This window comes from Pristis pectinata, chromosome 18, assembly GCF_009764475.1.
Source record: "Pristis pectinata isolate sPriPec2 chromosome 18, sPriPec2.1.pri, whole genome shotgun sequence".
Taxonomy (NCBI): domain Eukaryota; kingdom Metazoa; phylum Chordata; class Chondrichthyes; order Rhinopristiformes; family Pristidae; genus Pristis; species Pristis pectinata.
Genome location: NC_067422.1, coordinates 15096495 through 15112268, shown reverse-complemented (window position 1 = coordinate 15112268; position 15774 = coordinate 15096495). Strand labels below are relative to the sequence as shown.

At 41.0% G+C, this 15774-nt stretch overlaps 1 protein-coding gene across 18 annotated transcripts in view; it reads left to right on the top strand.

The window, feature by feature from the left end:
• Positions 1-15774, top strand: part of arsg (arylsulfatase G) — a 149571-nt gene that overhangs the window by 67873 nt on the left and 65924 nt on the right. For 15 of the 18 annotated variants that reach the window (XM_052033241.1, XM_052033239.1, XM_052033238.1 and 12 more), the window contains one exon: positions 11909-12201. In XM_052033241.1, coding sequence (XP_051889201.1) covers positions 11981-12201 — 221 coding nt within the window. In that variant the 5' untranslated portion in view covers positions 11909-11980. Of the gene's footprint in view, positions 1-10221; positions 10311-11908; positions 12202-15774 lie in introns of all 18 variants that reach the window. The other 3 variants (XM_052033232.1, XM_052033224.1, XM_052033233.1) reach the window with 1 other exon arrangement.

Sequence of the window (15774 nt, the reverse complement as noted above, 5' to 3'; positions counted from 1 at the left end):
AATCAAAGGGGAGTTGATGGGTATGTGAGAGAGAGTAACATTGCAGGGCTGCAGGTAAATAAGTGGAGTAGGAAAGGATGGGGTAGTTCTGCCAGATTGACCCGATGAGCTGAATGGTCTTCTGTACTATAATAAATAAGTAACACTTGGACCAAAAACGTGTCCTTACATCTTACAGTAAGGTGGGCTGGCATTTTTTCAATGAAAACGTACTCCGAATGAAATTAGGAAATGAACATGTTGGACACTGCTTCTGTCCCCTATTCCTTCTTCTTTGTGATGCTGCTAAGTTGCTAACCCAAGTTGCTAGCAACTTTATAAACATGCCACACTAGTCCTGTACTACCATTATAGGGGATAAAGAGAAGATAATATTATTTCATTGGTCTGGATTAGATTCTCGCCATTCTGTCCTCGGCACATAAATAAGTTATTAATTTTTAACATATTCAATAAACTTCAAATATATAATTAGTTGCTGATATAAGAAATTTTGGCCACTGAATTATCTGTTAATCTGAGCAGACTTTGTGACATAAGAGTCATCTCTGCTCTTGATACTAGTATGAAAAGATTTACTGATCCCTTCCTTTAAAAGTTCCAAATTTTGTGGCAATTTTTAATAACAATACTTAATTCTTGTTTGGTTATTTGATTCCCGAGAAGGTGCAAATGTACTTAATGTAACAAAATCCCATGTAAATACATGCCAACCTGCTCTTCTCCAACTTTGCTTTCTTTAGCGGGCTGATTGTGCATTTATTACTTTCCCTAGGGCCAGTGCTACAAGTGGTGCTTGGCTTTCGCTCATGGAATCTTAGAATATACCTCTCTTCTGGTTTGAATCTAGAGCCTGTTTCAGGTCATTCTGCTGCTGCTTCCTCAAATTACTGATGGTGTGTTCATTGAAAGGAAGGAGTAAATTGAGAGATGTGAGCATGCATAATAGCATAATAGTTCCTGGACATCTATTTGTGTTGTAGTGCAGGTCCGTCCTGTGGACTTCTTTACAAGTGCTTCTCCTTAGGCAGTCCCTCAGGATTATGGATGACTTCCACCTCATTTCTGTGGTTTATGATATACTGTAGATGATAAGGCCTGTGGCTGAATTCTTTTAACAAGGGGTGGCTACAGTACATCAGCTAACACACAATCTTGATAGAATACGTCTTAGTCCAGCAGCAAGTGGGGCCAAGATGATCAGAATCTGCTGCAAGAATACATGGAAATGCATGCAAGTGTTTGTTTACCCACAGGACCCACACAGACAGGGCACAGATTTCTGCCCACTCTCTCCTCCTCAGCCACTGCCTAATTCGTTCTTTCTCAGTCTTCTCCATTCCCATATCCCACCTTTTCCAGTCCCTCTTTCTCTGACCTGTTATCAGTTGCTCCATGCTCTCTCCTTCTCAATCAACCCCTCCCACTTACTGTCCAAACTTCCACTATCCCCCCAACTTTCTTTCTTACAAACCATCCACTGTTCCCCCTGCTCTGCGAACTCTTCAGCCTGAGAAACTCAGGAAATGAAGGTTATGGTTTTGGTGCGTTCTTTATCAGTTGATCAGGTTAGATTTGTCATCACTCCCGAGGGATAACTCAACAATCCAGCTGCGGCATACTGGGAGACTATACACTGCAAGCAGCTGCAGCCCTATTAAAGCTCTCATTGAAAGCTGAAGTTGGTATACCCGAAGCACATTCCGCAGCACCAATATCCCTTGCTTCAGTGAGCAGAAGATTTTCAAAAGCAGTTTAAAAGTCAGCAAAATAAAGTAATTAATAGATTAGTATAATTAGCAAAACAGCACGCCATAGTGAATAATGAATTCGTAAAATGCTAAAAAGTTCTATTCAGCCAAAAGTGCTGATCTACAACATCAGTCTTCGATGAAGTAATAGAAAAGCTTGATACGGGCAGAGTAGTTGATTTATAAAATTTATGAGGCAAGGAACTGTATAATGAATTTATTAGCAAAATTGAATGCATGGGATTAAAAGAACAGTGATATTATGAGTATAAAATTGATACATGACAGAAAACAAGAAATTGTGAGCGTTTTTCAGACTAAATGAAAGTACACAATGATGTTACTTAGATGTATTGAAACCACTTCTTCTTTAGCCCTCCTATCTCCTTATCTCAAATCTCTCTTTTCCGAAACTCCTACCTTATCCTAGTCCTCTTACTTCCTCCCTTGGTCTCCCTGTCCTTTCTCATATTCTATCACTGGTTCAGCTGCTTCCCCTTTACCCTCCCTTCCACCTTCCAGGTGCCCTGCTGCCCCTCTCCCTTCCATTCCTCCTACTGATCCCCCTCTCCTCATCCTCTTGGCTTCTTGTTCTCCAACTAACTTCTCTCTCCCATTCCCCATTCTCTGTACCACACACTAAAACAACTGGCCCATACTCAATCTTTGTCTGCTGCCGTTTGTTCTGACCAGGGCCACTATTGCCATGGATGTAGGCAAGAGGGTAAAAATGTGTAAGTGTATGTGTATGGTCAGATTATTCAAATGAGCAGCTAGAATGTGAGCAAGCCGCCGTTGTGTGTGTGTGTGTGTGTGTGTGTGTGTGCGCGCGCGTGCGTGTGTCCACATTTGTGTATGTGTTCAGTCTGTGCAGCAGAGCCTGGTTCTGCTTTAGCTTGGTATAACTTGTCTTTGGACCAAGATCTTACCCTGCCAAGCCTGTGTGGTGGCTGGTGCACAATGACCACCTCACGTCAAAAGTGATGGTCTTTGCATATCAGCATCTTCCACTCCACAAAATGAAGTTCGGCACCTGGAATGTCAGGACTATCATGGACAATGTCAACAGCACAGGCCTAAATATTGAACAATTATTATAGCCCGGGAAATCAAACACCACAGCACTCATGTTGTCATTTTGAGTTAAACTTGAGGGGCAGGAGACAGTTGGCACAGTGGCACAGCAATTAATGTTGCCAGCATATAGCTCCTGCAATGAGGTTCTATCCTTGACCTCCAGTGCTATTGAATAGATATGCACATTTCCCCTAAGAATGCATGAGGTTCCCTGGGTTCTTCAGTTAATTGACTGCTGTATGTTATCCCTAGTGTGGGTGGGTGGGTGGCAGAAAAATCAGGTGGTGGGGGGAGATGATGGACACCTGAGAGAGAATTAATTACAGGGAAATAAATAGAGGAATAGCATTGATCAGAATGCTCTGAGAGCCAGCACACCTTAATAAGCTAAATGGCCTCACTTTATGTCATATGCCCTTCCCAGAGATACTGCCACATTCTCAGACTTAATTCTACTTCTCTCGGTTATTCCGTCATTGTCACATCAGCATTTCTTTTTGCACTACTTCAGATTGCACTATTGTCTTTGCAGCATTTTGTTGCTTTGCACTTGTCGCTATACTTATTGTTGTATTTATTATTACCATGTATATTGTGAGCTTCACACGAGCAAGGAATATTATTGCACTCTAGTGTATATGACAATAAACTAAGCTGCGAAGGCCTGCTCAAGGAATAAAGTAGTAGGTAAACCTTCATCTTGAGGGTAAACTGGAAGATGAACGCTGTCCTCATGGGATTGGATTTCCCAACAAAATAGGCTCATCTAAAGTCTCCGCAACTTCTCCTGTGGGTCATAAAAGCCTCATGACCCTCTGGCTCACTGTAATAAGGAACCAGCATACTTTGGTCATCAGTGCTGATGAGACCACAGAGGAGTTCTACTCCAATCTCAAACAATCCTTTTCCCAAGTCCTAATAGGAGATAGATCTTCCATGGTGCCTTCAGTAACGTGACAGATATTGATGTCTGCTTGACCGACCACTGCCTAATCTTGTCTGTCATCTCCATCAATCTGGCTTCCAGATGGTGACAGCAAGAGAAATACTGCCACTGAAAAATCAATGTCAAAGAGGTCAAGAACTCCTCAAATAAAAGCTGTATTTTGTCAGCACCCCACAATCTTGTGATTCCCTCACAACATTAGCCTCAGAATATCCACAGTGTTTGGTCTGCCCTGTGGTCCACTATGATAAACAACTGTGAAGAGACTCTAGACTTCTCTACTGGAAAATACTGAGGCTGGTTTTATAGAAACAGGCAAGTTATCCAGGAACTAATTCATCATAAATGCAATTTGTTCTTGGAGAGAACAAAAAGAAATGCAGGTCCACAGGCATCTGAAGCTTCTGAATTAAGTCAGAAGGTGGGTGAATAGAAGGCAGGAAATCCAGCAACCAACCAGTAACCATAACATGCCCGAATTCTTCAGCGCTGCCAAGGTCATTCACAGCTGAAACACACACCCTACTGAGAGCCAGGAATGAAGCCACTGTCTGCTGGTAGGAGATCTTTGAAGATTTCCATGACAGACTCTGTCTTTGACTTGAATGACTTTGATTCCATTCCACAGCACATTATCCATTACAACTTTGAAATTACCCAAGTCCAGCAAAAGATTGAAAAAGCCATCCTTTATTTGAAAAGTCTGAAGGAGATGAAACCCCACCTGAGGCATTAAATGATGGCAGAAAAGTATTTCTAGTGCAAATTCATGATCTCACCTCCCTTATCTTGAAAGAGAGGAGCATGCTAGGTGATTCACCATAACTGTGACTGCATTGAAGAGAGGAGGGCCTCCCTGCTGTCTATCATAGCTAGCTTTCTCATCAGCTGCCTAGCCTGCATCTCCCCTCCTCCTCCACACAAAGTGGCAGAAGGGCTCCTCCCAGAGTCACAGCACATATTCTGTCCAGCAGGAGTTACCATATACTCAACCTTCACTTCCTGACAAACCCAAGGCAATTATAGAGTGTGGCACATGCCCCTTTTTTGATTTCATGAAAATCTTCAATCCAGTCAACCAAGAAGAATTATGGAGAATCCTTCTCAAATGTTGCTGCTCTCAAAAATTTGTTAACATTCCACATTTGCCACACCATGATATGCAAGCTGTGATCCTATCCAACAGTTGTATCAGAGACCAAATCCCAGTGCAGACTGGGATCAAGCAAGGCTGTGATATCACACCCACCCTGTTCTCAGTCTTCCTCTCTGCAATATCACATCTTACTTCTGATAAGCTTTCCAGCTGAGAGGAGTGAATCTGCAGGATGAATGGGAAACTGTTCAATGTTCGCCTTCTCCACTTGAGAGCCAAGACCACCACAAACTCAATCATCAATCTTCAGTATCAAAACGAGCTTGTGCACTTTCAGAGATTGCACTGCAAGTCCTCTTTGACTCCTTCACTAAAGCAAATGAGAGGATAAATCTTGCATTAAATACCTGGAAGACAAAAGTTGAAAATCAAAAGATTATAGAAGCAGGAAGTCTGGAACATAAACAAAAAAAATGGTTAGGCAGTATTTGTGGAAAGAGGGACAGAGTTAATGTTTCAGGATGAAGACGCTTCATCAGAATGAGTCTCTGATTCATCCTTCCAATGAAGGTTCTTTGAGCTGAAACGTTCTTTTTCTCTTTCTGCAGATGCTTCCTGGCCTATTGATTGCTTGCAGCATATGCTGCCCTTGCCACATGCTGCCTACCTGGTGATTAAGATCCACAATGAGATCCTGAGAAACATGGATCACTTTCCAGATCTCAGATGCCACCTTTCAGTGAAGGCGGACATATATGCCAAAATTCATCACTGCTTTCAGATCTTGAAATTAGTGTCAGGTGTAAGGTCTCAGTTTCCTTAGCCAACTGAGGAAAATGTGTCCAAAGACTGAGACCTCACACCTGACACCAATTTCAGGATCTACCAAGCAGCAACGATTCCTTGCCCTGCCAAGTGCTTTGGAGACGGACAGCTTACAACAGGCATCTCAAAGCATTGGAGAAGTACCCAACACTTTCTCTTTGAATTCCTCCAAATCCATTGGCTGGAAAGATGACCCAATGTCAGTGTCCTCTGCCAGCCCAACAAACCCAGCAATGACGCTCTGATCATACTCAACCACTTCTGATGTGTGGATCACATCTTTTGCATGACTGACATCAAACTCTTGAAGCAAGCACTCTTCTTGAGCTAATAAACAAGCTGCTGGAGCAACTCAGCAGGCCAGGCAGTGTCAATGTTTTGGGTCAAGACCCTTCTTCTGGATTGAAAGATAGTGGGGAGCCAGCCAGTATAAAAAGATGAAGGGAAGCTATGTCATAGCTGGATCCTTCAAAGAGGAATGAAAATGATACAAGGACATTCTCAAAATCTCCTTGAAAAAATGTAACATCCCCCTGTCTCATGGGAAACCCTGGACTGCGATAGATCAGAATAGAGAAGAAGCATCCAGAAGGCACTGAACACCTTGGGTTTTAACAACAGGTCCCACAAGTCACAGCTTCTGCACAAAACTTTTCAGCCATCTCAGTACTTGACAGGAAGCAAGCATTCCTCAACTCTGGGCAACTTCCCAAGAAGGAAAAGATTATGACCGTTGCTGTTCTTGATACCTATTAAAGACTTGGACCTGGATGTAGAGGATATAATTTAAAAGCAAATTTAAAATGTTTGCAAGAGAAAAGCAGCAATAATTGCTGCTTAGGCAAGCTGTAATTTCACAAAGTAAGGAGGCTATTTGGCCCACTGAGTCCATACCAGCTGTACATCCTTGCCTTCTCCCCCAAGCAAATTCTTTATTTCCTGATAGTTATCCAGCTCCCTTTGAAACATTACAATTGAACCTGCTTCTCTGGCAGTGCATGTCAGGCCTAAACAACTTCCTGTATAACTTTGAACAGCTTTGAAGAATTATTTAATTGTGTTTTCTGTTAGACATTGGAATATCTGAGCTAAACATTAATGCCAGTTACTATTTTGCTGGAACTTCTGGCTCTTTCAGTGGTAGAAAATACATTAGTAGTAAATAGATCTTGTGTAAGAGACATTCCAAAAGAATGACATGGAAAGGGGAATGTTAAATTTGCAGGCAATAACATATGGAGACGTCAGAGAGCAAATGTTTGTAAACCACATGGACAGAGTGAATGAAAGACATAAATAGATGTGAACAGCCTGGGATTAAAAGCCAGAAGCTGAATTTGCATATTCATGTCCTGGAGCAATGAATTTATTAAGATTACCCATGGACCAAACTCCCAACTAGTATTAATTAGATGAGAGAATGATCTTAAGTGTTCAGATGCTAAAAGTGGACTGTGGGTGCCCAAGTGTTTGTACTTGGAGGGCCTTTCTTCAGTGGCTCTAGAAAACTGTGGGCCAAAATTACTGGCATCTCCAAGGGCTTGACATGCTGGCACACAGCAGAGTGTGCACAGTGACAGCCAATAGTGTATAATGTGGATTTAACATGATTGGCACAAAATTTCAGTTACAAGAGAGCTTCAGTATAATCCCAAAGGTTCCCCCCTACCCAGTGTGTTGCCAGAGGGTTCTAGGCATCTGTCTTCCTCCTGGTGAGTCACTGATTGTTCTCCCACCTCGCCTCCTCTGCCATTTTTAACTAATTTACCTTAATATTATTAAACCATCATGGATCTTTTGTGTTTTTTATATGGCATCCAGCTGGGGCAGTTGTTCAATCTAGATTGGGAACCACTGCTCTGGAGTATTAAACATATAACTTTCTATCCTTCGTCAATGCCATTAAGTATTCCTTGAAAAATATATGGCAAGATTGACTGACAAATTGAAATGTATTCATCTATAATGGTCACAAGAATAGGCGAATCCAGTTTTTGGCCGCCTTCTCATGGGAACATATAAACAATCACCATGGCATGTAATAAACTTAGCTCAATTATCTCCACATTATTTTCTTCTCTGCCAGTATGTTCCATAACCTCTCTTCATTAATAGTTGAAATTGAGATGGTATCATACTGGCATATACCATATGGCCCTTGTGTGCTATTATGGAGTACTGCAGCATGGGGATACACCAATACACTAATATCTAATCCAAAAGTTTAAATATATAAATCTAGTAATTTTCTTGAGAAAGGTATTGCAGCAGACTGTGGCGACAGTAGAAACTTCCCTATTCAGGATCAGTAAATGAAACATTTTTTTGAGAAAATATATAATAACTAGCAACTTTTTTGCCATTACATGTCACCTTCAAGCAGATAGTTGGCACATAAATATTCTACAGATGGATTATATTGGACATCAAGAAGCTGAAGGATTCTGTGCCTTCTCTCTCCCCAGTACACAATAACACCATTATATTGGCCTGCATCCCTCTCCAGTATTAAACCACCCAATATCACAATGCATTCTATAAAATGAATCTTGTATACCCACAAGTTGTAAGCCAACGAAAATTAATAAAAAGAACATGCCAAAAAATGCAGATTACTCATAGTCATCAGTGCTTGTTCCAAGCTGACAGTGATGTGTTTCATTCATAGAACCATGCCATTATAATGCTCTTTTTTGTATAAATCCAAAGCAAATATCCTGTAGTTCTCATCAAATTAGTAAAATACTGCATCTTGTATTTTGTTTTTTTGTAAGCGTGACAGTGTTGCACTATGTAAATGACTTCAGGGTTAAGAATTCATTTTTGGTTTTATGTAGGCAGTGGAAGGAAATTCTTTGAAGGTCCAATCTCATTTTAGTCCTTCCCGCAGATTAGCAAGATCTGAGTTCGATGGGCTTTGAGAAGGAGCTGAGTTATAGGATTATTTGCAACATTTTCATCTTCACGTGGAGTGGGTTATGGGACATTTTGTTGGGCTCACAACAATCTTTTAATTAAAAAAAGGCTAACTTTTTCTGAAAGACCTTTGGTTACCCTCTTAAGATACCTTAAAAACACCACTCAATGCACAGTGGAAATAAGTGATGCAATGTGCATTATGCAGTCTTGCCCTTGATACCTCAAAAATTAGCAGTTAGTATCTTCCAAATCAGCTCCTGTTTTTAAAGGAAGATACCTGAGCTGAGCTAAAGATCCCAATAAAATCCTTCCCACATAAGTCCCAGCTAATGAATATTCTCAGTAATTGTGGGAATTGATTGAATTATATCAGGTGGTTACAACCTATTTCCCCTAGCTGGGTCTAAAATAAGAGGGTGTAGATTTAAAGTAATTGGTAAGAGGGGAAGTGAGGAAAACATGTTCCATCTAACAATTGGTAAGGGCTGGAACTTGTTGAGGTGGATGCTGAAACCATCATTAGAGTTAAGGAATGCTGGTATGTGTACTTGAAGAGCCATGACCTGCAGGTATGAACCAGATGCTGGAATAAGGGATTAGACTGTGAGCCTCTTTTTCAACCACCACTGACGTTAAGGCCTCCCGGTCATAATTCTTTTATGGCTGTATGAACAAAGTTTCAGACAAGATAACTTAAGTGTCTGCACGAAATCTATATTCGTTTATCTGTCTTTGTAATGCTAGTCACCAATATGTCATTACCAAGTCTATGTATTTACCATGGGAATGCTGATGAACTAGTAGGGATGGTGAAAAATACATCATGTATGCTTTGCCTGGTTTCCCTGGCAGTGGGATAGATATAAACCTCCCTGCCCCTTGCTCTTTCCAATCCTTGTACTTGTTCAAAAACGGATTTGAAAGACAAATGCATTTAAGCAAAGGTGCCAGTGACAAATATTCTGATTAGTCTCATGGAGATTGTGACTCTTGCCCAGGGCATAATCAGACATGATGCACATGGGCTATGTTCTGTTAACCAATGCTTTGACACTGTAATGTGGAAGGTCTTGCTTATTCTGGAGAAGCAAAATCACCATTACCAAATGGTCAATGTCAATGTTGAATTATTTCATAATTGTAATTAAAAGAGTTAATTCGCTCAAAACCCATCATACTCTTTACAAGGGAGAGTCTGATCACCTCCTGTTGACATTCAATGCTCATAGCATCATTGAAACCTGCACTATCAAGATCTAAGAGCTACCATTTGCCAGAAATTTATTGGACCAGCCACATGTACTGTCTGTCGATACAAGCAGATCTGTGCTCTGTAAATGAATTAATAAAACTAGAAAAAAGGCAGTAAACAGAAATGAGGCAATAAATAAATTGCTGCAATTTTTCAGGAGTTGCCACACCATTTGTATATTTATATGAAATTGCTTTGCCTACCATATACTGTATTACAAAATGCTTTATTACCTTTATTAAAATATCATATTCATTTTAGCATTGTCTGACTAATATCTTGCTTAGTTTCTCTCAAAAACACAGTAACATTATAAACAGAATGTAAGGGTGGGTGTAATTTGGTCTTATTCAAGGTACTAAAGGAGGTGAATATCTGCCAGGATTGCCCCACTCATCTGTCGTAACTATGGTGAAAGAACTGAAGCAATCCCAGAAATATGATGTAAGCAGAATAATACTTTAATTATTCTGATAATATAGAGAGCGGGTGACTGAAAAATAACAAACCAGTAGATGGGTGTAATTTGTGCTATGTTCTAAAAATCTGCATTGCAACCTTTTGGTTTACATATTGATTTATACACAGCCATAGACTAAATATATCTTATCAAAATGGGCTGAGGGAACTAAATTAGAGGGCATGACAAGTTATCAGAAAGAAAACAAATTGCTAAAGGGCAGAGGCAGGGAGTAAATGTACTTCACTGAGATAAAAATGGTGACACATTTTCTGCAAAAGAGCAGAATTGAAATTAGTAAATTGAAAGTATTAAGGTCCTCAAATGGGTTTAAACATTACAAGCAGAAAAAGGACAAACAGAATTTTGTATTGAGGGATTAAATACAAAACCAGGAAGATTATAATTTGTTGGTGCAAGGCATTGCTTAGGCAAGAGTTGAACTGTGTATGTTTTTGGGTATTGAAATTTTTAAAAAAATTTTGAAGCTGTGGAATTTTTGGAATGCTGATTAATTGGGATGTTAGCAGCATGAGAGGATTTAGTTATGATCAGAAACTTGAAAATATGCATTATTATATTCACTGGAAGGAGAAGGCTGAGAGGAAATGTTGAAAATATTGGAATAATTTGAGAGATTAAATAGTAAAATATTATTTCACTAGTTAGCAAATTGATATCAAGGAAGATATAAATTTGGGATTAATACTGGAAGCATACATAAAGTGTCCAGAGCATGTGTTTTATATGGAGGTTTATTATAATATTGAATACATAATAGATCTGTTTCCCCAAATCCATTTCAGAATTTTACTATCTAAAGTATATTCAAGTTCTTTTTAACATATGACTATGTTTATCTCATTGAAGTGCATTTGCCATATATCAGTAAATTTCTCATCTATGTTCTCTTACAGTTTGCTTTCATTCTGTTAATCTGCCATGCCCTCCAATTTGATACCCTCAGCACATTTTAATAGGATGCATCCCATTTTTGTGACCAAGTCAGTTATAGGATTAAGAGAGACGCCAGCCTCTGAAAGAAGCTGGGAAATGATGCTTCAGAGTGTCATAGAGTCATTGAAAGAGACAGCATAGAAACAGGCCCATTGGCCTACCAAGTCCACACTAACCATCAACTAACCACTAAGACTAATCCTACATTAATTCCTATTTTATTCTAGCCACATTGTCATCAACAACTCCCACCATCCCAGATTTTACCACTCACCTACACACTAGGGGCAATTTACAGTGGTCAAGTAATCTACTAACCTGCAGATCTTTGGGATGTGGGATGAAACCAGAGCATCTGGATGAAACTCACGTGATCACAAGGAGAATGTGCAAACTCCAAACAAACAGCACCTCAAGTCAGGATTGAACCCATGACTCTGGCTCTGTGAGGTAGTGGCTCTACCAGCCATGCCACTGTGTTACCCAGTGGTTAACCAGCTTTAATTGTGGCCCAGCATTGACACAATGCATGGAATAAGCCCCCAATGCTGAAACACTCATTATGTTTAAACAAATGTGATTGACTAATGTGAAATTTAACATGAGAATTCTTGTGTTGTTGCAGTAAAGGCAAGATGACTGGGGTTTAATGGTTGAGAAGCTTCGGCAATATCAGGAAAAACTGTGACCTAAGGAAATGGAAGTTTTCTACTTGTTGGTCCTCCTCATGGCAGCACTCATCAGTGGATTCTTTTATTGCAACATTGACTTCAATGAAGCTCAAGTTGACAGCCATTTGGGAAAGCCAAACTTCATCATAATTTTGGCTGATGACATTGGATGGGGAGATCTTGGTGCAAACTGGCCATTTACTAAAGAAACACCAAATCTGGACAAGATGGCTAAGGATGGACTGAGGTACGGAAGTTGGGGAAGGGAAGATGGGAGGGGGAGGGAGTAGGAGCTAAGAGAGTTAAGAGGATGGTGGGAGGAGGGAGGATTAGGGTTGTTAACGACCCCATATTCTGAAGGATGTCTTGTTTAATGGAAAACTTAGCATAAGATGCTCTATTCCTTATATAAATTTTCTAATATGACAACTTAATAGGATTGAGATTCATGATGGTCCCAAGTTGTTGGATGACTCTAGGACAAGTAATATTCAACAGATGATGGCCCAGGATTGTGTGATCAAAGAGAAGCACTGTTAGCTCATTGCTGTCCTTTCAATTATTTGAAACCTACCTAAGAGCAATTATCCCAGTGACTACTTCTGGGTTTCACAGAAATCCACTCCCTCTAGCCCCACCCAAATGAGCAATGCACAAGCTCCATCCTTAGTATACCCTGCTAAAAATGTCAGTCCACAATAGGCTCCACCCATAATAACCAATTTGTAGTCTCCCGACAACAATCTTCCACCCACAGCAAGCATTATCCACAATTTATCCCCCAAGTACTATGCTGACAAACCTAGGGTTTTCCCACAGTGTTGTTGGGTAAGGATTTCCAGGATTTAGACATAGTGATGATGAAAAAATATTAAAATTTTCCAAGTTAAGAAGCTATGTGACTTGGGGTGCAATCTGGAACAGTGGTCGTCTTTCAATGCACCTGCTCTGCTGTCCTTGATGGTCAAGCCCTTGGTTTTAGAAGGTGCTTTTGGAGTACATGAATTCATTGCATTTTGTAGATGGTTCATGATGTGGCTTCAGTGTGCCATGTGAACGTTCAGAGTGGTGATGGGGTGCCAATCAAGTGAACTGTTTTCTCCCGAACATTGTAGAGAAAGAGCACTGTTGGCATTGCACTTGAACTGGAAAGTGGAGGGTATTGCATAACATAGTGGACTTGTGCCTTGAAGATGGCGAAAAGACATTGTTCAGCCCATGCCTTGATGGCATCTAGATTTTGCTGCATTTGGGTATGAACTGCTTTTTCTCAGGAATTTTGAATTGCATAATCAGCAGTGAATATACTCAATTCTGACCTTCTAATGGAACAAGGTTAGGGATGAATTGTCTGAAAAGGGTTGGGAAGAGAAATCCTTGCAACAATGTCCTTGGGGCCTCCAACAATCACAATCATTTTTCTTTCTGCATAATTCTCTTCTGTAAAATGTATTTGCCTTGTGCCGACCATACCAGAGCCCCTTCAGCATGCCCATAGGCTGTGGTGCATCCCTGTGATACAGAATGGCTCCATATGGTATAAAGTTTCTCTAGTCAGCTTCTAAACTGTACCTGACTCTAGAGAAGTTCCCTTTTTTGAAAATGCTTTTGACAAATCATGATAGTAAAGTGAAAGTGTTTTTTCTTCCATAGGAAAATCAGTACAGAAATAGTACAACAGATGGATAAAGATAAAATATCAGTAGTAGAGTGAATTAACAGGCTTATCTCAGGTGCATTGAGAGGCTCTAGCTCTTCATTTTGCTTTATGTCTTCTCATTTGGTGGGGAATTCCACTGAATCTTCCACATCTTACTAAACTGTCTTATGGGGGCTCTTGCCCCCATTGTTAAATAGGCAAACTCTTTTGACCCAGGAGCTGTCATTACCTGCTATTTCCACGGATTACACTTCTGACCCATGATGTATTTTTTAAATTTATACTGTTGAAAATTCATGTGACCATTTATATTAATACAGCTTTTTAACAACTCACTGGCCTCTTCCAATGATGCTTTTACAGGCAAGCATTTCTATCTGTAGTGGTCTAATTATGCTCTTTGAATGGCCAGAGAGAAAAATCCAGCAAATTCTTTTTGTTGCTGGATCTGGTCACTGCATAAATCCTTAGTTTGTATCTTCCTCTATCCCCTCACAACTCTGTATACCAATTCATACAGCCCCCATCAAATAATGAAACATTCCCAAGTTTTCAGTAACTGAAACAGAAACAGAACACTGGAAGAACTCAGCAGGTCAAGCAGCACCTGTGGAGGCAAGTCAACATTTCGGGTCGAGACCCTGCATCAGGACTAAGAGGAAACAGGAAAGAGTGTGAGTATGTGGCAGTGGTGGGGGTGGGGGGTTGGGATAGAGGCTGGTAGCTGATGGGTGGAACCAGATGGGGCATGGATGATGGGTAGATGGGTAGATTCTGTTCTAACTCCATCCACAAGCTTGTAGATGATACTACCGAAGTAGGCCATATCTCAACTAACAATGAGTCAGAGTACAGGAGAGCTTAGTGACATGAAGTCATGACAACAACCTTTCCCTCAATGGCAGCAAAACAACAGGAAAGGGGGCGGTGCACATGCACCTGTCTACATCAATGGTGCTGAGGTCGAGAGGGTTGAGAGCTTCAAGTTCCTAGGAGTGAACATCACCAATAGCCTGTCCTGGTCCAACCACGTAGACGCCACGGCCAAGAAAGCTCGCCACGGCCAAGAAAGCTCACCACTGCCTCTACTTCTTCAGGAGGCTAAAGAAATTTGGCATGTCCCCTTTGACACTCACCAACTTTTATTGATGCACCATTGAAAGCATCCTATCTGGACGCATTGCGGCTTGGTATGGCAACTGCTCTGTCCGGGACTGCAAGAAACTGCAGACAGTTGTGGACACAGCCCAGCACAGCACAGAAACCAACCTCCCCTCCATGGACTCTGTCTATACCTCTTGCTGCCTTGGTGAAGCATCCAGCATAATCAAAGACCCCATCCACCCAGGACATTCTCTCTTCTCCTCTCTCCCATCAGGCAGATGATCCAGGAGCCTGAGGGCACATACCATCAGGCTCAAGGGCAGCTTCTATCCCACTGTGATAAGAGTATTGAACAGTTCCCTTATATGATGAGATGGACTCTTGACCTCACAATCCACCTTGTTATGACTTTGCACTTTATTGTCTACCTGGACTGCACTTCCTCTGTAGCTGTGACACTTTGCTCTGCATTCTTTTATTGTTTTTACCCTGTACTACCTCAATGCACTGTGTAACGAATTGATCTGTATGAACGGTATGCAAGACAAGTTTTTCACTGTACCTCGGTACAAGTGACAACAATAAACTAATACCAATACCAATATGAACGTAATGCAATCAAATGAGATTAGTGTAGACGGGCAAAATGGTCGACATGGACGCGGTGGGCCATAGGACCTGTTTCATTGCTGTACAGCTTGGGGGGACACCAGAGATAAAAAGCAAGTCCAGGAAAAGGACCCATTACAAGTGACTCACTGGCTATGACATAAATGGAATCTGCATGTGGTCCAACCCAGCTGAATGCAAGAACAATGCTTGAACTTACAGAAACATCAGTCTTGCCATTATTATAATTGGATAAACAATCAAGTGCTGGAAGAACTCAGCAGGTCAGGCAGCATCTATGGAGGGAAATAAACAGTTGACGTTTCGGGCTGAGACCCTTCATCGGGACTGGAAAGGAAGAGGGCAGAAGCCGGAATAAGAAGGTGGGGGGAGGGGGAGGAGCACATGCGGGCAGGGGATAGGTGAGTCCAAGTGATAGGCGAGTCC